At 44.5% G+C, this 22,330-nt stretch overlaps 2 protein-coding genes and 1 pseudogene across 2 annotated transcripts; 2 read left to right on the top strand and 1 right to left on the bottom strand.

Moving 5' to 3' along the window:
* Positions 1–3,373: 3,373 nt before the first annotated feature.
* LOC147464977 (linamarin synthase 2-like) lies at positions 3,374–5,675 on the bottom strand. Its single transcript, XM_086517282.1, has 2 exons — positions 5,184–5,675; positions 3,374–4,451 (listed from the first exon to the last, which is right to left on the bottom strand). Exons 1-2 carry the CDS (start codon positions 5,308–5,310, stop codon positions 3,472–3,474), a joined length of 1,107 nt encoding a protein of 368 aa, XP_086373408.1. The 5' UTR covers positions 5,311–5,675; the 3' UTR covers positions 3,374–3,471.
* On the top strand, positions 5,541–21,573 carry LOC147464975 (uncharacterized). Its single transcript, XM_086517294.1, has 6 exons — positions 5,541–5,705; positions 7,845–7,881; positions 8,048–8,144; positions 19,304–19,356; positions 20,884–21,098; positions 21,191–21,573. The coding sequence occupies exons 1-4, from the start codon at positions 5,541–5,543 to the stop codon at positions 19,353–19,355; spliced, it is 351 nt and encodes a 116-aa protein (XP_086373420.1). The 3' UTR covers position 19,356; positions 20,884–21,098; positions 21,191–21,573.
* Positions 9,617–10,462, top strand: LOC147464976 (uncharacterized; annotated as a pseudogene).
* Positions 21,574–22,330: the final 757 nt, after the last annotated feature.

The following is a 22,330-nucleotide window of genomic DNA, read 5'->3' as shown; positions in this document are numbered from 1 at the left end:
ATCAGTTTAGATAAGACGAACAAAATCAGACTTCAGATAAACATAAGGAAAACCAAATCAAACAACTGAACTGAAAGAGCAGAATGAGATGATGGACAACAAGACAAGTGAAACTCATTTTTTCAATTCTAGTTGAATATATCAACAAGACAGCTAGAACCGATATATTCAATTCTAGTTGAGTCAGAAGTACAATTGAATGGCATTGAGTGTTGAATTACAAAGGAGTACAAGAGTTCCCAAAAAAGCTATGAGTATAATAAAGGTATGCTCAAGATTGTCAATAGGAGACGGACAATTTGCTAGAGCAACACACCTGACTGACCCTAAAATGAAAGTAACGAGTCCTATTTATAAGTACTCGTACTGGGTTTTGATTGACGGTGCCACTATACAATTACCAACCAGTAATTACAATAGCTACTAGTGATCCTACTATGTGATGACGCTTCCCTAGAGCCGATTCTCGTTATCTACACTCAAACAACTATGTGCCATGTGTTTGTGTGATGAGGCTTAAATGTTTGAGTCGCACAAAAATTACACTAGATGTTTAGCCAGTATTGGGCAACCCAAGTATCAACTACTATTGATAGCTCTAAGACATATAAAATTTGGTCAATTAACATACAAGTTACTACCAATTCACCACAAATTGAGCAACATCAAATGAATTAGATGCAATTGAGTGCATAGTTTGCTCATTGAGCTTGTAATTGAGCTAATTCATCAAAATCAACAAAATCTTCATTGTAGAGATCCATTGATCTCTAGTTTGCACTCATGGATTGCCAAATTAGTGTATGTGGTGCTACCAAAAATTCAACAACATAATGACATATAAACCCGGACGGTGACAGATAAACCTGTTCAATAGTAAAGCGTACCTTTCATTTGTCCGATTTTTAAGCCTTCCCCGAAGCTTTGCACCTTGTCCTCCGGCTTTTTTAGAAGACTTCCACATTGCGTTTAAGCGAGAGACATCAAAGCAACCATTTTCACCTTATCCTCGGGTTTTTTTCTAGGACACTCTTGGAGACACCTTTGACGACATTCGAAGCCTACAAATTTGCAAACATTTAAAAAATGTAGAGAAAAGCACTCGCATGGTGGATGCACAGTAACCACCTTCTTGTTGCTTGGCTCTGAAGCCACATCCACCGCACCGTTCAGCTTCACCCTTCGCTTGGCAACCCTCCCACATCGAGCGTCGTCAATTGTCCACACAGGTCAACCATCTGCAAAAACAGGTCAACCTGCAACGGCACCTCCTCCCCAACGTGCTTTGACGTTTTCGTCGTCTGCATGGCTTTCAGTGCATGCGACGCTTTGGCCCCCCTCTTAGGTCTTGCAACAACAAACAAGGAGCCCTTCGGCAAAGGCATACCTACATTGCCCGACATACCTACGTTGTCTTGCTCTCGCAATCTCAAACTTCCTTGGACCTCCTTCTACGATGATCTCCCTCCTCAGTCCCCCTCTGTAGGCTCCTGAGCCCCTCTCTTGCATGCAAACACTTCCTGCCAATCTGCACACCCCATGAGTATACTGAGGTATGGTGAAATCCCTCCCGTCAGCTCAAAGACACGGATTCCCACAACCAACAACAAAAAACATGGGCCTCCCTCGACCGTCATCGTCACCATAATTCCTACCCTCATCGCCCAACATCTAGCAACCCTCGCCCACCGCCGTGGGATACATATCCAACTGCCCTGTCATCCAATGTCCTTGCCTCGGTTTACTTCCTCCTCTGCCTACCCTCGTGACTAAATGGCACGGGTCTTGAATGAACCCGACCATGGGATTCGCGACGGATGGTGGATAGCGAGGATCTCGAGGAGATCCGACGGTAAAAAAAAAACGACGACGCTTCCCTCACTGCGACTCGAACCCAGACGGACATTGTGGCAACCCAATGTGCTAATCGTGTGCGCACAACGATTTGGTTGAAATGGGGGTGAGTTAATAGTTATTTATGCTTGTCTGAGTTTACACCTCAGATGTCCAAGTTTACAAAATTTGTCCAACTTTACTTTTTAAAATCTAACGACCCAACACGTCTCTTAGGGTGCGCACATGCACCAGCCACAACATCCCGGCCGATGCAAATTCCATGCTGGCCCGCCACTGTTTTGGACTGTAGCAGATCGTTTCTCTACCGCTTTCGTCAGAAAGTGCATGCTCTCCGCTAGCCGTTTGCAACGGTAGCAAAGCGGTGGCTGCCTAAAGATGGTAGATGACGCCCGCAACATGCGTCCAAACTCTGCACAATGATCTGCGCCAACGTCATCTAACTCACCGCCTGTTGCTTAGCTTCCATGTGCGCACAATAACGACCAATGGCTGGCCGATGATGCTACTGCCACCACGGCATGTGCGCAAAGTGGATGATATCGGCCGGTGGTTGGCTGCGGCTGTTGAGACTGGCTGAGACCTTGCATGTGCACAAGCTATCTACTTTTGTGCGTGAGGTTCTGCTCTGTGGATCACATGACGGGATCTTCATTCAAGACCCCGTGTTCTTTAGTCCAGAGGTTGAGGTCCGCCTACCACCCAAACGGTTCAGACAGTCTCTAGATATGCAATTGTCTGTTTGGTTTTGATCAATAATGGGCTTACGGCTCTAGCACATACCACTACCGAGTTGGCCAGAGGATCCCATTTCATGCATGTGCATCAATAAGCAACAGGGTGGGAGCCACAGGTCAGCCGCGCGCAGCAGGAGACAGGGTGCGGTAGCCCTGCATGTGCCCTCTCTCTCTCTCTCTCTCTCTCTCTCTCTCTCTCTCTCTCTCTCGTTGTCCTCATGCCAATTGAACACAGAGAAAAATTACTATCCACTATCGATGGCACACCTCTTGCGCATATGGTCACAAAGACTTACTCTCACCTTAAATTTTCTTGAGTATTACACTTACAAACACGATGGAAGTGAGAATCGAGATGCCATGGAAGCAAATTCCTTGTGCGTTGGGTATACCAGTGTAATTTTCCCAGTTGAAATAAAAAATCCCCAGTTATGACTTATGTTGGACCTTCATGAAAATTGTAGTTATAGATACTGGTAAAATGCTTTAATTTTTGGCTTGTTTCATTAGTTTGGCACTTTAGCTATCTTTGCAAAGGGTGTGAGATGGTTGTGAAAGAAGAGGGAAAATGCATGAAACTATGATGCAACCAGTGTCAGCCTTGAGCTAGCTGATAAATCAAAACAGCCGATTGATTGAGCGGACGACCCGCTTGGGTTCGTGAAAATTATGTTTTCCCCATCAGTGACTGCAACTTTGTGAGAGAGAAATTAGCTAAAGAAATTGTTAGTAACCTTCAAAACAACATAGGCTTAAATCAAGTGAAGCAATAAGAGAGAGTGTCATACTACTATACTCAATTTTAATTCAACAACAAATGAAATGCAAAGCACATGTAAATCAGATAAGAGTAGCATTTCAAGGCTCAAATGCTGCCCTGTTAAGCGATGGTGTGCATCAATGCTTCACAAAACCGGTGCATATCATTCTTCGACCTGATCTCAAACTTTCTCCTAGCTGCCTCTTTGAGCTTGCCAGCTCTCTTCCTCAGCTCCTGTCCTTCTTCCTCGTGAAAGACGACGTTCAGAACTCTAATCAAATCTGCAGAGTCTACCTTGCCACTCTTGTTTAACTCGAGCCTCACTCCCACCTTCCACACATCAATCACATACTTGGAATTGGTTGTTTGGTCAGAAGCCATTGGAAGAGGAATTATGGGCACTCCCATGCTCACACTCTCCAGTGTAGAGTTCCATCCACAATGAATCAAAGAGGCCCCCACAGAAGGGTGAGCCAACACATCCTGCTGAGGAGCCCATGGGACCAAGATCCCATAATCTACTGTGTCCTCTAAGAAATGCTCTGGCAACATTTCTGCAACTGAGCTAATTCCTTTGTATTCCCCTGACAAATGGTCGTAAAACGATGTAAGCTTGAAGGCCCATACGAAGGGCTGCTTACTCTCTCTAAGTGCCAAAGCAATGCCCTTCATATTCTCAGGATCGGGGCTTACAAGAGTACCAAAAGAGATATAAAGCACAGACTGCATACTCTGCGTGTCCAACCATCTCAAACACTCATCTCTTTTGATGCTTTCCACGCCATCTTGTTGAACCGTGCGGCAGAAGTTTGCAACATGCTTTGAGCTCCCGACTGTTTGTTTCGAGGAGAGCAACGGACCCACAGCGTAAACAGAGAGTGATTCTCCTTGCAATGCATCGAATGTCTCTTTCTCAAGCTCATAGAAAGAATTGATTACCACTGTTTTGCATTCTTTCAATAAATCAAACTGCAACTCCATAAATTTCAGATGTTTATCGCTTCTGTCCTCTACAAGGAGAAATGTAGGTAAGTCCTCAGGGTAAAGAGGAGAAACTCCAGGTATGTACGACACAAGTCGAGCATCGTCTTCCTTGCACTCTATCATTTGCATCGTCACAAAAGAGAAAGACAGTCAATTGATTAAGTACAGAACATCTGCCATTAAGAAAACCGGCAAAAGTTTGCGTGTAAATACCAGCAAATGCTTCAAATTTTGACCTAAAAACTGTAAGTGTTTTAAGTGTGCCCTTATTTTCTTTGGTTCAAAAAAAATCTTTTTGGCAAGCCCTGGTAGCCACCTATCCATCCTGTTACTGTCCATGCTTACCTAACATCACATTACGCTCGTAAAGTATACCAATGTTTTGTGTGATGGCTACTCCACCTTCCACACCCATACGTCTGCTTCCGTCGACGCCGAAACACTTCATTCCGAATGCGGCTTTTTTTCCCTGTGTGTGATGGCTACTCACCTTCCCCATAGATACCTCTACTTCCGTCGATGCCTTTTACTGCCAAGTGTTTCATTCCGAATGCAGCTGTTTTTCCTACACTATGGCTCACAAAGTGCAGCCGTTTGTGTTCAGTGCCTTTCTTTATTGTATTGATGTCTTTGCTACGACATTTGTCTTCTCTTTTCTACGAGTGGGGTGTTTCAACTCAGGTTTCATGTGGGGGCATTTCAGCACCACCTGACACATTTCAGGAGTTTCAAGGTTTCAAGGCTTCACCTCTGCAGATAAATTTCATGATGGCCATGGAACTTAAAACCTATACAATACATATAAACTCCAAGACACAGCTATTTCCACCCACAAAGCTTTGATTTACCTGGTCCTGGTGACTCTTTGTTGAAAGGAAAGAAGCCGTTGGCATCTAACAGAGGCACGTGGCGATAGATGGAAAAGACAGCAGCCGACTGGCTCCAGAAAAAGACAGCTGGAATTCCGAGCTCCATGGCTGCATGATGAGCCCAAACAAAAATGACCCAAAAACCACACAAGAAACAGGTGGATGCTTCTGTTTCAAGCTCTCCATCAGAGCTTTGAGAGGCGCCTGCATGTTAAAGCAGCCTTGAAAAAATTCGTCTTGAGTTTGCCAGACATTGTTGAAGTCGTAATCTGGCGGTAGGCCATTCTCCACCCACTCAAAGCGAAGCTCTCCATTGCTGCTGCAGAGGGACGTCTCATGTGCGAGGATGCGGTGGTGGTAAAAATAATTGTTAACAAAGGTGACTGTGAAGTTCAGGCGCGCGACAAGATATTTGGCAAAATGGAGGAGCGGGTAGATGTGCCCGATCATGGGCAGCGGCGCCATGACCGCATGAAGCTCCTTATGCTCCATCCTCTTAGGGTGCGCACATGCACCAACCACAGGCTCAGGCCTTCAGGACTAAGTGGTACGGACATGGGAGGGTGGGATCTACGACCGGGGATTGTGGGTCGTAGATTTGGAATGTGGGTACTCTAGATTACTTTTGTAAAAAATAAACTACGGTATCCGAGGTTTGAAAGTAAACTTGAACCCGTGACCTCACTCAAGAGAGACGCACACCCTAACCACTACGCCATAGATCCCACCCTCCTATGCCCGTGCCACTTAGTCCTGAGGCAGGCTCCCGGCCGATTCAAATTCCATGTTGGTTCGCCACTGTTTTGGACTGTAGCAGATCGTTTCTCTGCCACTTTCGTCGAAAAGTGCGTGTCCTTCCCTAGCCGTTTGCAACGGTAGCAAAGCGGTGGCTGCCTAAAGATGGCAGATGACGCCCGCAACATGCGTCCAAACTCTACACAATGGTCTGCGCCAACGTCATCCAACTCACCGCCTGCTGCTTAGCTTCCATGTGCGCACAATAACGACCAATGGCAGGCCGGTGATGCTGCTGCCGCCACGGCATGTGCGCAAAGTGGATGATATCGGCCGGTGGTTGGTTGCGGCTGCTGAGACTGGCCGGGACCCTGCATGTGCGCAGGCTATCTGTGTGCATTGTGTGTGTGTGTGTGTGTGTGTGTGTGTGTGTGTGTGTGTGTGTGTGTGAGATAGAGAGAGAGAGAGAGAGAGAGAGAGAGAGAGAGAGAGAGTGAGCAAGCTTCGTTCAAGCTTGCTACTGAGCTCAGCCTTGCCGTGCGAATACGCTTTAACCGTTTGCTCATCATGACACATAGCATTGAAGGGGTGGACCCAGGTGTTTGCCAGCATGTGTGTGTGTGTGTGTGTGTGTGTGTGTGTGTGTGTGTGTGTGTGAGTGTGAGTGAGTGAGAGAGAGAGAGAGAGAGAGAGAGAGAGAGAGCAAGCTTCGTTCAAGCTTGCTGCTGAGCTCAGCCTTGCCGTGCGAATGCGCTTTAATAGTTTGCTCATCATGACACATAGCATTGAAGGAGTGGACCCAGGTGTTTGCCAGTGTGCGGACAACGGCAGCGCTATATTCAACAAGCCAGCAAATTAATTAAATTTAATAATAGTGGTCGTGTGAATAGGCCACACAAACGATAGTAGTAGCATTACCTCAAACAACATTAAATTAAATTAAATTAAATAACATAGATCACAGAAACGATATCGTAGTAAATAGCATCGACCTCAAAGAGCAGGCGACGATAGCCAGCACAAACCTGCACGGCACTCACACGGCGGACTCCGGAGTCGACAACCAACACAAACCTCCACGCCACAACCTAGGCAGTACGATTTGGAAAGCGGTGGATATGGTGGGGCACTAGGGCAGCAGGCCATATTTCCTGCTAAAGCACTCGCACGGTGGAGCCGACACCCAACACAAACCTTCACGCCCGCGAAGAGAGAGAGAGAGAGAGAGAGAGAGAGAGAGAGAGAGTCTAACCGGTTGGATTCTGGAACTTGGGGGGCGGTTAAGCTTTCTTCGTGCTCTTTAGAGCCCAATCCCACTTTGTGTGTGTGTGTGTGTGTGTGTGTGTGTGTGCGCGCGTGCGCGCATCGTATACTCTCCACCTCCAATCCTTTCCGTCTACTCCCTGGCTCCTCCAGAATCACACAAAGGCGATGCCCCACAATATCACTTATGAGACATCCCATCAGCTCACCGTTGTTCTCTCTCTCTTAAGGTGCGCACATGCACCCAAAAGCACGCGCCATGCGGTGAAGATTCCAGCCTACCCCATCACCTATTTGGACCTTAGCTCACCGTAGTTCGAACGTGCTTCTGCCACCGCAGGAACCGGAAAGCCATGCCCCTCCCCTAGCCGTTTGCAACTGCAAACGGTGTGTGTTCAAGCGGTGCCTCACTATTATTAACCTGTTTGCATGTTGAAGCTTTGATCTGCTATGTAGCCATAGCGCATGTACAATATAAGTGCAGTCTATCTCGCCTAGCTCCAATGCACAGCAAGAGGTTCCTTTGCAGGTTCATTTCGATGCAATGCAGACCTGTTGCGCCACAGCCTGTGCCTCTCCCCTCCCTTGCTAGGGCACCGAGCATCTGTAAATTGCAATCGTTGAGCTGTTGCAGCGTTGCAGGCCTTGACGATTACCATCAAAACTGCTTCTGCATCTCGTAAGGTGGTTTCACCCTGTCTACTGATCCCTTGCGTCCGTCAATCAACACTGCAACGCCATGCTGATTCCACTTAACGTCCTGCTTAATGTTATTAAATTAATGTTGCAAGCGTACGTTGTAAATGTCACTCAATGATTGAAATACTTAATGATTGAATTTGCAGGTATTTGTGCAGTGTCCCAGCAAGCGAAGCAGTGTTCAGCATCCAGGGTCTTAGCATCACAGAGCGCTCAAGCATCACAGAACGTTCTTAACGCAAGGTATTTTTTTCGTGGCCAAGCAATGTTTACTTAGCATCATAGAGCATTCTTAACCCAGGGTCTTAGCATCACAGAGCATTCTTAACGCAGGGTCTTAGCATCACATCACAAAGCATTCTTAACGCAAAGTGTTTTTTAGTGGCCAAGCAATGTTTTTTTCCTAGGTACATAACGGCATGGTCACCTATATTATTCAATTTTAGGTTCGTGTCACATTGGGACACGCGGCCATTCCACTTTTTGGAAGATGGCCAGCCAAACGCGTCACATTATGCTATATCCTAAACAATGCTAACTTCCCCCAGCGAATCCGCTGTAGCCAAATGGTAAGGCGTCCGTCTTTCGAGTTGACTGGCAGGTCTCAAAACCTGTGAGCGTCATTCCCGCCTGCGCTTTTTGCAGTTGGCCGCTTCATTAGAAAGTTGGCCGGCCTCTCTTGCCCGCCCCTCTGACAAAGGCTCGCGGCCAAGTTTTGCCTTTTCATTGGCGAATGGAACGACGCCATCTCAGCATGGCCTTGCACACCCCGTCCCAGCGTGACACGGACCTTAGTACAATGCATTCTTTTGATCACTGCTATTGGGCCTTTCTTATACCGTGTTTAAAGTTACAACTAGCATTAAATATTTGTAGATATTGCCTGTAATGACCGCTCACGCAGGCCAACGCCCCCCTCCTCGAGAAAACGCCATCCCGAACGCTTTACGTGGTGTGCAAGTGCCTCACCAAGAACTAGCTCAGGTAGATGATAACTACATTTCTGGAACTTCCACTATTATCATTGAGGATCGTCTATTTTTCATTGCATACATTCACTCGTCCATAGTGACCTTGCTTGCGTATCACTTCTTCCCATAACTTGTTCTCGAAATACTCATACCGAGATTCGGATCGGGAACCTCCAAGTGGAGGAACAATTTCCAGACGTGTTCCTATGTATGGGACTTTGCCCACAATGCCCCCATGGCCCATTTCGGGTAGCACGTGCCCTCCATCGGATGATGATTATGAAGAGTTTGTGCCTTTGTCTCAAGAGGTCAACCTCATGAAGACATTTGGTCTTCCCCGTGCCATGGACTTTATGCGCGATGGAGGAACCATAGCTCCTCCTCCACCACAACCTACTAAGGTTGTTAAGGTCATGATCGAGTCTCAAGAGGTGGACATGACAACTAGGATAGAGCAACCAAGTGGTACAAATATTGAGCAGTCAATTAGCAACACTAGCCAAGAGCATCCCAGTGGCAATGTGTCTCGAAAGGCAAGCAAGCGGCTTAGGCAAACGTCATTCACATGGGATGATGACACTACCCGCGCTCTAATAAGGATTTACGACGAACAATGGAATCACATCAACAAGGGCAACTTTTGCTTTAAGGACTAGGAGGCCGTGATTTTAAATCTCAATGCCGAGATGGATACCACTTACAACACTGAGAATGAAAAAAAATTGAATTGATACCCTCAAGAAGATGTACAAAAAGGAGAAACAAAAATCATCTTTCACTGGTGCAAGTCCTAGCACGTGTCGTTCTTTGACATCCTAAATGTGATGTGGTGCAAGACCCCTAGATGTACCGGCTTGGCTGGGGGTTTGGACAGTGATGGACCTGCAAAGGAAAATGAAGACATCTTGAATGAGCTTGAACGGGAAGTGGGGACTAATTCTGAAGTGAGTTCGCGTACATCACAAATTCCTGTAAGCTCCATGGACTTCACTGAGTTCGAGGGAGTGATCGGCAGCAAGGCAAAGTAGTCAAAGCGGTCTCTCTTAGGAGTTTTGAATCGAACCATGGGTGACGGCATGACCAAGTTATGCGACACACTTCGCGACGTGGAAGAAAAACTCAATGCAACATTGAGAGAGCTAGAGGCATCACGGCATGCATTAGAGGAGCGTCTTCTTCGAATCCGCGAGGAGGAGGACACAAAACGGCAACAGATTTACCTCTCCACTCAGTTGGAGCTTGTAATGGAATTTGCCTATTCAATTTGAGAGTAGCGGAATTTAATGAGAGTACTTTCAAGAAATGATTTTGTGAGCATAGCGGGTAGACATAATTGAAGATAGCAACATAATCATAGCAATTAGTTAACTTGGCATAGACAATACTTTTGCAAGAGAGAGAATTTAGAGAACATGACAACAGTTGAGGACCGGATTTATGTGGAGCCGGTCCCCCCTCCAATAGGCCTTTGTATTATGATTTCTCCCATAAAGAGAGACTTGTTACAATACAGTCTTTGTGTTCCTTGTGACCTAGGTGATGCCATGAAGATGGAAGGCTTCATGCATCACAAACATAACATAAACTTGAAGAAAGCTTTAACTATCCCAAGCCTCAGTCCCAAGATCTCAAACACCTTCGAAGGTGGAGAGAGCTAGCAAGGAATGAGGGTAGGGAAGAGGAAGAAGAAACATTTCGTAGGAGAAAGAATTAGTTCTTCACTTATCATACTCTTGTTGCTAGCATACATAATAGCATAGTAATGAAGAAGAAAGAGATGGCAAGCTTAAGCATTGAAGCATGGCTCTTGGTTGGATTTGCACTCCATAGCCAAGAGTGTTGGTGTAGGCTCTCAACCTCTACGTCTTGCTTGGAGAAGGAGAGGGAGCTCTTGCACTTTGCATAGTACACAATGAGAGTGTTTGTGAGTGTGTGTGGGTGAGTATACCCCCTAAGCACCCCCCTAGCTTGCTTGGGTCGACCCCCCCTTGTAGCTCATGCTTGAAGCTCATTGGACCCCTCCAAGCCTAGCCAATCACAAGCAAAAGCCATTACAAGCAACAGGGATAGCCTTGGGACAAGTGTCCAATTAGATAATTCAAGTAATTTATCATTGGACCCCTTTGAAGCCTAGCCAATAGGCTTCAAGCAACACATGAAGGTAACATGGGCAGGGACCTGACATGTGTCCTTGCTGCCTCTTCAAGCTGGCGCTTCCCTTGTGAGTGTGAGTGTGTGTTCTCTCTCTAATCCCTAGGAAAAGGGCTCGCCCCCCCTCTTGTAGGGATGCTTTTGACTTTAGGAGCTCAAGCACCTTAGTCATCAAGCATGACAAAGCACTTGGACTAGGGGGTATTCCCACAAGCATCTCAGGCAAGCATGTCAAGGCACCTCAAGCACCTTAATCAAGCGGCAAGTCAAGCACCTCAAGCATGGAGTAAGTCAAGCACCTCAAGTACCTTAATCAAGCACCTCAAGCAGGACAAACACCTCAAGTACGACAAGCACCTCAAGCAGGACAAACACCTCGAGCTTGGGCCGGTAGGGTTGAGCTTGGGCCGGGTTCCCACCTCAAGCTCAGCCCTAGCTTACCTAAGGTCAAAGGACTTTTACACACATTATTGGAGGTCTTCAATGAAGCTAATCCTAAGGTCTTATGCTCCATTGGTTAGCCTTGCTCTTGATAGACCATCTCCCATTTGGGCCCCTTTACTATTGGCCCCGTGTTGAGATAGATCTATAAGCACATATCTATATCTTAACACTTGTTCCCGTTTATTCTCCCACATTAAGTGATCAATTTAATATGAGAAAATCATTTGGGTTGGTTAGATATTAGATTTTATGACATTACCTCTCTCTTGAAATCATAGTCGTCCTCGACTATGAGGTAGAAGAGATAAATCCTTAGTCATTAGTCAATCGTACTTAGCGGGTAAAGGATCCCTTTTTTACCCTACGACATCTTTACAAGATGGATGACTAATCCATTTGGTGCTTGGGAGACATAGCTGCCGCAAGCATGTCTGCTTTTTAGTCCATTTCATTCTCCCAAAGTAGAGTGACAAATTCTACTTGGTGTTTGAGAGACGTCGTCGTCACAAACATGATTCTAAGCATGCATACTAGTTAAATTTGTGCACAATTAAAAAGAGGACTAGTCTTATAAGGCAAAAACATGAGTCATTTAAAAGAAATTTGTACATTTGCTTACTCTAATGTAGCATTGTAAGCATTGACAAGGTTCATACTATCCTTAAGTTGTACTCCTTGCATCCATCTAGCATCTTCAAAAGGATATTTTTTGAACTTAATAAGATACCGTCGGATTATCTTACCATGTCGTAATACCTTGTCTTCATGCCGAAGGACATCTTCGGGTTGTAGCACCTCTTCTTGGTCTTCAACTTCGGGAGGATCTTCAATAATTGGTTCAGTTGGTGGATCTCCTTTGTACGGCTTAAGTAGGCTTACATGAAAGGCATTGTGTATAAGCCAATGGTTAGGCAACTTGAGTTGATAAGCCGTCTCAGTGATGGGCTTCAAGATTTGGAAAGGACCATAGTATCTTTTTGCTAGTTTAGCATAATACTTTTGATGGCCTGTAGGATTTTTGCCCGTCGTTTGCCTTAACCGAGCCTTAGGAAACTTGAGTAAGACCCAATCATTTTCTTTGAACATTAAGGCTCTTCTGTGCTTATCAGCAGCAGCTTTTTGCCTTTGTTGAGAGATGGCTATAGCCTCCCTAATCTTTTGAAAAGATTCTTGTAGGTCACGGCTATACTCATCGGCGGCGAAGATCTTCCCATGTACTTTGAGTAGCAAGGGACTTTTAGGTCTCCCCTCTATGATCTCGAAAGGTGCTTTCCCCGTAGAAGTATGTACAGTATTATTGTAGGCATACTCTACTAGAGGTAAATACTTTTCCCATTGTGAGTGTTGATCTACTTCGGTAACATAAGTCTTGAGTAGATCGAGTATCGTAAGATTGGCTATCTCACTTTGGCCATCCGTTTGTGGGTGATAGGCCAAAGAGAAATTCAATCTTGTTCCTAGATTTTCAAAGAGACCTTTCCAGAAATTACTGGTCATTCTAGGATCTCTATCTGACAGGATGGATGTGGGTAATCCATGGTGCTTGAAAATCTGAGATATGAAGAGAGTTGCCATTTGATGTGCCTTAATAGTCTTTTTGACAGGAAGAAAATGTGCTTGCTTGCTAAACCTGATGTCGACTATTGTCCATATTCCTGTATTCCCATGGATAGACTTGGGTAATCCAAAGATGAAATCCATGGATATACTCTCCCATGGTGAATTTGGAATAGGCAATGGCTGGAGTAATCCAGGTTGCTTCCTACTATCATACTTGGTCTTTTGGCATACTACACATTTTGAAACTTACTCTTGTATGTCCACTTTCATGGTAGGCCAATAGAAATACGTCTCTACTCCTCGGAGAGTAGGTTGAATACCTCTATGCCCTGCATATGGAGGAGCATGGAATTCATACATAACCTTCTCACGAAGGGAATGGGTAACACATAGCCTATTGCCGTGGAGAAGATAACCATCCTGCAAGGTGAATGGTTCCTCTTTCTTCCCCAAAGCAAGGGCTGACATTATGTCTCTAAAGTCAGGGTCAGTAGCATACTCATCTATCATAGAGGATAGATCATTGTGAGTAGCTATAGACACCGCATTAACTTTTGGTCGTCGTGAAAGTGCATCGGCAACTTGATTGTGCTTACCAGCTATGTGAGCAATATGGAAATTAAATTGTGAAAGAAAATTTGCCCACCTCATTTGTTTGTCGAAAAGCTTGGTTTGCGTCATGAAATACTTGAGACTTTGGTGGTCGGTTCATAGGATAAATGGAGTCCCCAATAGGTAGTGCTTCCATGTCTCTAGGGCATGTAGAACAGCTAAAAGCTCTTTCTCATAAATGCCCAAGACTCGTTCATCACTATAGAGCCTTCGGCTCTCATATGCTATGGCATGCCCTTCTTGAAGCAAAACCGCTCCAAGGCAATCACCACACGCATCACATTGGACCTCAAATGGCTTTGAGAGATTCGGAAGCACGAGGACTGGTTGGGAAGTAAGCTTCTCTTTGAATTTCAAAAGCATTTTTCTCCTTAGCAGTCCATACAAACTTAATGTTCCTCTTTGTTAAGTCGTGTAGTGGTCCTACTACTTGAGAGAATTTTGCTATGAAGCGTCTATAGTATGCACACATACCAATAAAGCTTCTTAGCTCATGTAGATTCCTTGGGTTAGGCCATGATTTTATTACCTCTAACTTTGATGGATCCATACGAATACCATCGTGAGAAATAATATGACCTAGATATTGAATCTCTTGAAGGAAGAATTCACTTTTCTTTTGGTTGAGAAAAAGTTTGTTCTCCCTCAAGGCTTGAAAAATCACTTGGAGATGTTGCTTATGTTCCTCCAAAGATTTGGAGTAGATGATGATATCATCAAAGAACACTCCAGTGAATTTACGATATGGTCTAAAAATTTTCTCCATGAGACAGTTGAAAGTAGCTAGTGCATTAGTCAAGCCAAAAAGGCATGACTAGATATTCATAAAGACCAAATGTTGTGTGAAACGCGGTCAATCCTACTAAAGTAGGTAGAGCCTTGTAGCTTATCAAACAGATCTTCTACCCGAGGCACGGGAAATCTGTTTTTGATAGTGATATGGTTTAGTGCTCGATAGTCCACACACATACGGTATGTACCATCTTTCTTTTGCACTAAAAGGACTCGAGAACAAAAGGGAGAGGAACTAGGCCTCACCATCTCTTTGTCTACCAATTCCTGTACTTGCCTCATAATCTCCTCTTGTTGAGCTTGTGAGACTCGATAAGGAGGTTTGCTAGGCGGTGAGCTTCCTGGAAGGAGCTCAATACGATGGTCATCATCCCCTCGTTTTGGAGGTAGGTCCATAGGGATATTATCGATGAACACATCTTGGAATCCTTTTAGAAAAGTAGACAAGTCTAACTCTTCTTGATTCCTATCATTTTCATTTGATGAAACATTATTAGCTTTTAGAGACTCTTTGACATAAATCATGTACGCAGAAACTGAGCTCTTCATTGATTTATCAAAAGAAAGAGGATTTACAAGTGGAATAGTGCGACCACGCTCACTAGCATCTATATACATGTTCTTTCCCTTGTAGGTGAAGTAAATTCTCCTTTCAGGGAACTTCATGTTGGCAGCCATGTGATCAAACCATGGTGCCCCTAGGATAACATCCTGATGTTGGAGAGGAGAGATGAAGAAGTCTTCTTTGTCGACATAGCTTTGGACATGAAGCCTCAACTTCCCAATCAAGGGAGTAACGGAGGCTTGTTGTCCCTTGAAAGCTGCATCAGCTGTTACTATATCTCCCATCTCAAAAGCTTGAATGCCCAACTTGGTGGCCAACTCTATTGATATGAAGTTGAGAGTAGAGCCAGGGTCAAACAAGATGAAGGCATCATGCTCTCTTACCTTTCCCCACGCATAGGAAAGTGATGATCCTTTGCAATGAGCATCCTCTTTTGCAGCCATGTGATCAAACCATGGTGCCCCTAGGATAACATCCTAATGTTGGAGAGGAGAGATGAAGAAGTCTTCTTTGTCGACATAGCTTTGGACATGAAGCCTCAACTTCCCAATCAAGGGAGTAACAGAGGCTTGTTGTCCCTTGAAAGCTGCATCAGCTGTTACTATATCTCCCATCTCAAAAGCTTGAATGCCCAACTTGGTGGCCAACTCTATTGATATGAAGTTGAGAGTAGAGCCAGGGTCAAACAAGATGAAGGCATCATGCTCTCTTACCTTTCCCCACGCATAGGAAAGTGATGATCCTTTGCATTGCGAGTATTCTTCTTGGGGCAAGAACGATAGCCATGTCCTTGCTCCCCACACTTGAAACACTTATGGTCCTTGCGAAAAGCTTCAAGCTCTTCAGGAGAGAGTTTGTTTTTACCTTTGTAAACTCCCTTCTCCTTGGACCGATTGTTGTTGTTGTTATTGTTGTTGTTGGAAGTGCCTTGGGAATTATTTTGAGCATTGGATTTCCCCTTTGCATCATTTTTATCTTTGTTTTCCATGGGCTTGACATTACGTCTAGCCCCTTGATGGAAATTGATGCGTGAAGCAACCATGGTGTGGTGGATTACTTCGGTAATAGTACCGGGCCGTTGAGAGTTGATGTATTCGGCCATCTCTTCAGGTAATCCCGCACAGAATTGTTGTCTTTGCTCGACAAAGTCTATCTTTTGAAAGACAGTAGCTTTGAGATGTAAATCCCAAAACTTGTCTACATACTTGTTGATAGACTCATGAGAGAGAAGCTTCAAGCCGCGCCATTCGGTAAGAACTTTATCTTTAGTATCACTTGGAAGAAATTGCTTCATGATGGAAACTCGTAGAGTTTTCCATGTCATTGGGGCTTCTCCATTGCCACGAAGGCTAGCCCACCATTGACGAGTTGATTTTTGGAAGTGCATAGCTACATGGCGTAGCTTGGAGGACTCTGTGAAGCCCTCGTCCCCAAAGGCCGCATCAAATTGCTGGATGAAGGCCAACACTTTGTCGGTAGCACCAAAGGTGCCATCATAGGTGAGAAAAGAGATACTCTTTACTCCCTCCTTGAACTTCTTTAGCTTTTGTGACCTTCGCCATGCAGGAAATGATTTGTGATGTCCTCCCCTCTTGTATTCTCTAGGAGAATAGCCATAACTTTCATCGGAAGAGGAGGAAGGTGAAGAAGAAGGAGAAGAGGGTGACCTCTTCCTAGCCCTTTTCTTCCTTTGTTTCCTCTCTTGCCTTTCAGAGTGATGAGGAGAAGGACTATAGGTTGCTCTTTTCCTCTTGAGAGGAATAGGCGATCGTCTAGACCGCCGTCTTCGTGGAGCCACATCTTCAGAAGAACTTAGACTGTCATTGTTTTCTTTCTCTTTGGATTCCTCCTCTCGAATGGGAGAGAGTCTTCTTTTGGGGGTCTCTTCAAGAGGCCTCCTAAGCTCTCTCTCCTCTGGGAGAGGAAGGGAAATTCCATAAGCACGAAGTTGTTGATTAACTTCGGCTTGCAAAACAGGGTTGCCCATAGCTTGTTGCAACCTAGTGACGAGATAATTCACAAACATGGGAGCATCATCATTAGCACCTTCATGTGCAAAATCAAAGCTATCAATGTTCATTCTACTCTCTTGATTATTGTTAGCCATGTTAACAAAATTTATGTTTATACTTAGTGTATGCTTTGGCAATACAAAATTTATGTTTATACTTAGTGTATGCTTTGGCAATACAAAACCTTAGTTGCCACTCCTCTTAGCCTTTGAAAATAGGCTCTTAAGTATCTACACCCACGGCTCAAAATGGTTAATTATAGAGAGTAGAGGAGTAGGTCTAACATAGCAGAGTTGCCAAGGGCTAGCTCCTTTCGGACTTCTTATGGCTCAATAATGGTAAAGCCGTAGGCAAGTCTAAAAAGACTCCATTATTAAGTCCAAAGCTCCCGAGGTGTGCACCATCCCCCACATAGTGGGCTTAACAAAACCGATATTAGATCCCAGTTCCACTTACTCTATTATAATTAACAACATCAACCATTTATAGGCTACTTAAGGACCTCTCTTCTTAAGCAAGAAAAGAGAAACCAAATGCTCTGATACCAATGTAATGGAATTTGCCTATTTAATTTGAGAGTAGCGGAATTTAATGAGAGTACTTTCAAGAAATGATTTTGTGAGCATAGCGGGTAGACATAATTGAAGATAGCAACATAATCATAGCAATTAGTTAACTTGGCATAGACAATACTTTGCAAGAGAGAGAATTTAGAGAACATGACAACAGTTGAGGACTGGATTTATGTGGAGCCAGTCCCCCCTCCAATAGGCCTTTGTATTATGATTTCTCCCATAAAGAGAGACTTGTTACAATACAGTCTTTGTGTTCCTTGTGACCTAGGTGATGCCATGAAGATGGAAGGCTTCATGCATCACAAACATAACATAAACTTGAAGAAAGCTTTAACTATCCCAAGCCTCAGTCCCAAGACCTCAAACACCTTCGAAGGTGGAGAGAGCTAGCAGGGAATGAGGGTAGGGAAGAGGAAGAAGAAACATTTCGTAGGAGAAAGAATTAGTTCCTCACTTATCATACTCTTGTTGCTAGCATACATAATAGCATAGTAATGAAGAAGAAGGAGATGGCAAGCTTAAGCATTGAAGCATGGCTCTTGGTTGGATTTGCACTCCATAGCCAAGAGTGTTGGTGTAGGCTCTCAACCTCTACTTGCTTGGAGAAGGAGAGGGAGCTCTTGCACTTTGCATAGTACACAATGAGAGTGCTTGTGAGTGTGTGTGGGTGAGTATACCCCCTAAGCACCCCCCTAGCTTGCTTGGGTCGACCCCCCCTTGTAGCTCATGCTTGAAGCTCATTGGACCCCTCCAGGCCTAGCCAATCACAAGAAGAAGCCATTACAAGCAACAGGGATAGCCTTGGGACAAGTGTCCCCTTTTCCCCTTTGAGAGAGAGGACTTGATAAATGCAAAAACAATTAGATAATTCAAGTAATTTATCATTGGACCCCTTTGAAGCCTAGCCAATAGGCTTCAAGCAACACATGAAGGTAACATGGGTAGGGACCTGACATGTGTCCTTGCTGCCTCTTCAAGCTGGGACTTCCCTTGTGAGTGTGAGTGTGTGTTCTCTCTCTAATCCCTAGGAAAAGGGCTCGCCCCCCCTCTTGTAGGGATGCTTTTGACTTTAGGAGCTCAAGCACCTTAGTCATCAAGCATGACAAAGCACTTGGACTAGGGGGTATTCCCACAAGCATCTCAGGCAAGCATGTCAAGGCACCTCAAGCACCTTAATCAAGCGGCAAGTCAAGCACCTCAAGCATGGAGTAAGTCAAGCACCTCAAGTACCTTAATCAAGCACCTCAAGCAGGACAAACACCTCAAGCACGACAAGCACCTCAAGCAGGACAAACACCTCGAGCTTGGGCCAGGTTCCCACCTCAAGCTCAGCCCTAGCTTACCTAAGGTCAAAGGACTTTTACACACATTATTGGAGGTCTTGAATGAAGCTAACCCTAAGGTCTTATGCTCCATTGGTTAGCCTTGCTCTTGATAGACCATCTCCCATTTGGGCCCCTTTACTATTGGCCCCGTGTTGAGATAGATCTATAAGCACATATCTATATCTTAACACTTGTTCCCGTTTATTCTCCCACATTAAGTGATCAATTTAATATGAGAAAATCATTTGGGTTGGTTAGATATTAGATTTTATGACAAGCTTGCTAAGATTTTAGCTAAAGTCCGGGATTAGTAAGTAAATGTAATATTCTCTAGCAAGGCTGCAATCCATTTATATTATCATGAAGCTCATGAGTGTATGCTTTCTGCTTTGCAGGGATCGAGAGAGTAGCTGGATTTTGAAGCATCCTAGATTTATGATTGCATAAGGTAACCATATTGACCTCAATTCATTTCGAACTTACTTTAACATTTGACTAGAATTTTTATGAGTAGTCTTGTGGGTGTAGGATGGAAAGTTTGCATATATTTTGGTTACTATAGTTCTTTGCTATATGCATGCAAGATCAACAACTTTGGCAATGCCGTCCGCTTCCATACGGGAGACACAATATACACTTGAAGCGCATGTTGTACTTCATGCACTTCATGATGTGGGGAGTTTTCATGAGTTTATTGGAGCCTGATGCATGGTGCTACGAGCCGTGTTAGTGGTGGGTATTTCCAAGGCAAGAGATTTTTTGGACCTCAATTCACAGTCGGCTATGGTCAAAAGCCAATCTAAATAACCAGCACAAGTATTTATTTGCATATCGCATGTCTTATGAGTCTCTCAATGCACTCCTAGACAAAGTGGATCCTTTATTGCCTTGCAATGGTGATTTTTTTGTCCGTGCTCCCGTAGTTGGTGATCTGGCACTAGCATGTGTATTGTGGAGACTAGCCCATGGTCATTCTTCCAAATCAATTACTTGTCTTTACCCTATCGGGGAGTCCACTATACGAAAGTACACCATGAATATAAGCCGCATTTTAAGCCAACGTAACATGTTGGCACGCTTTCATATTTGCTTACCTGAGGGTGAAAGGCTTAAAAGCATAATGGACGGATTTGAAGCTATTACAGGCTTTCCACAAGTAGCACGCTCCATAGATGGAACGCATATTAGACTGCAAAGGAAGCCATCAAAGGATAAATTTCCTGCATAGTACATTTGCAGACATGGTTCCCCATTCTTCTACAAGGCATAGTCGACTCCCATAAGCTTTTTTGGAGTGTGGTATGTGTTGTCCCCTGGTAGCACGCACGACTCAACGCACTTCAAAGAATGTAGTCTTTACCAACAGTTGAAGAGTGGTCGAGCCATCGCCAGTCCCACAATTCAACTGCAAGGCGAATGCATCCGACCCTACTTGATTGCAAACTCAGCTTACAAAGCCACAACTTTTTTGGTGTGAAGCCCTTTCGTTCAAAAGGTGGGCAACACTTAATTCAAAAGCGGCACTTTGATTGGCATCTTTCAAAAGGCAGAGTAAAAGTGGAGAATGTGTTTGGTATCTTGAAGAATAGATGGCGCATACTTCACGAGTTGAATGTCGATCTGGCAATAGCACCCACGGTGATAGGCGCTTGCTGCCTCTTGCACAACTTTGTGCAGCTACGCGGGGAGGTCGAACCGAATGAGCAGGTTGACCCCCATCCAAATGATGGCGAGCCTCTGTGTGGTGTGCATTACAAGTCAAAATCAAGAGAGAGAGCTTTGCGTGTCAGAGCAGCTTTATTTAGAAACCATGCCTTGCAGAGCATACGAAGGCAAGCGAACATGCTACGAAATGACGGGAGATTCCACTGAAATTATGAAGGTTATTGATAAAATTTTGTTTCTTGCCTCAATAGTTTTTCTTTTGATCTAATTGTTAGTTAGTTCGTTTTGCTGACTCGCAACTGTTTTGCAGGTTTCTCAAGGCTTGTTGGATGCAGTATTTCCCCGGAGATTGCAGAAAAAATTAGTAGTTTCTGTATCGAGCTTTTTTTTTTTACCTTAAGATCATCGCGTTTGTATTGATACCATGTTCCCTTCGGGCTTTCTTTCCCAAGTACAATCGACAATTATGTTTTCCTGCCTCTGGACATTTTTAAGTATTGTCAGCATTTCTTGTTTAACAATGAGGTATGTCACTGCTTGAGCAGGCTACTATTGTATGCAACATTTCTTGTTTAGCATTTCTTGTTTAACAATGAGGTATGCCACTGTTTGAGCAGGCTACTGTTCAATTAGATCGATGATCAGCAAAGTCCTATGGAGTGCTGCAAAGACGTTGTACAAAACTCTAACAATATGTTGCTTGCAATAGGCATGGTCGCCTGAAGAGATTGGGGCTGCGCAGTCAACCTGCATAACCAATTACCATCAGGGTTGACAGAATTTCCACCGATTCTGGGTTAGACGTGCAACATGTGCGTAGTCTAATGGCAGGTGGTGTCCGGTAAGGCTCCAGCCAACGGTGCATGTGCTCAAAGAGGCTAGTACGGCCGGTGGAGATCCACAGTTACTTTGAACGGTCGGCGCATGGCATGTGCGCTCTCTCTCTCTCTCTCTCTCTCTCTCTCTCTCTCTCTCTCTCTCTCTCTCTCTCTCTCTCTCTGCAGCATGCCTCGCCTTCCTCTATTCCTCAATGCCAAAGGCTTTTATGGCACTCCCTCATGAGGTAGTTTCAAATGAGTTTGTGCTTTAATTTTTAGAATCGGATGTCATTATTTCGTTATGTTCAGTGGTTAATCATTTCTATGATTTCGATTAAGTAATCAAATGAGTTTGTGCTTTACTACCATTATTTTGTTGTGTTGAGTGGTTAATCATTTCTATGATTTAGATAAAGTAATAAAACTAAAATAACTAATGTTCTCTGTTCACATGTGTGTGTCCAATCTTTTCGTTTGGTACATGGGTCATAGTTTTGCAAGGTTGTGTGTACATTGCGATGGAGGGCTACTACATACTGATGTCAGTAATGATCCTCTTCGTTTTTCTACAGTCATCTCTCGAGAGAATTTGTCAATGGTTCTCAACAACGAATGGAACAACGATGGCAAGGAGGTGCCTTCATCCATCCTACCAACGGAGTCCCTACTCGACAAAGTGATGCTGACGATCGAAGAGTTGGCGACGGCAATCCGTCCAATGGCTCCACAAAAGGGATCACCTCAAGAAAACTCCAACAAAATAGGGTATAGCTTGTAGCCACTGCAAGGAAGATCGTCAATTGGAGCCCTATGCGGCTCATATACTTGGGGGCCCACAACACCACCTCCCCAATCAGCCTTCACACACACTGGACTCCGTCCTAACCCAACCATCCACTTACCTCAAGTGCGGCCAGTTTTGGTAAGGCCATCCTTGCT

The sequence above is a fragment of the Adiantum capillus-veneris genome, chromosome 1 (assembly GCF_014529385.1).
Source record: "Adiantum capillus-veneris isolate H3 chromosome 1, ASM1452938v2, whole genome shotgun sequence".
Lineage (NCBI taxonomy): Eukaryota > Viridiplantae > Streptophyta > Polypodiopsida > Polypodiales > Pteridaceae > Adiantum > Adiantum capillus-veneris.
The sequence above is the reverse complement of the archived record's forward strand: the minus strand, read 5'-3'. Positions and strand labels throughout refer to the sequence as shown.

What these genes read in the sequence shown, in the direction of transcription:
- LOC147464975 (XM_086517294.1), top strand. Translation starts at nt 5,541, where the DNA reads ATGTGCGAGGATGCGGTGGTGGTAAAAATAATTGTTAACAAAGGTGAC. An exon ending in CAAAACTGCTTCTGCATCTC is followed by an intron (nt 7,882 to 8,047) that starts GTAAGGTGGTTT and finishes TTGAATTTGCAG; the next exon opens with GTATTTGTGCAGTGTCCCAG. An exon ending in CAGAACGTTCTTAACGCAAG is followed by an intron (nt 8,145 to 19,303) that starts GTATTTTTTTCG and finishes TCTGCTTTGCAG; the next exon opens with GGATCGAGAGAGTAGCTGGA.
- LOC147464977 (XM_086517282.1), bottom strand. Translation starts at nt 5,310, where the DNA reads ATGGAGCTCGGAATTCCAGCTGTCTTTTTCTGGAGCCAGTCGGCTGCT. An exon ending in CAAAGAGTCACCAGGACCAG is followed by an intron (nt 4,452 to 5,183) that starts GTAAATCAAAGC and finishes TGCAAATGATAG; the next exon opens with AGTGCAAGGAAGACGATGCT.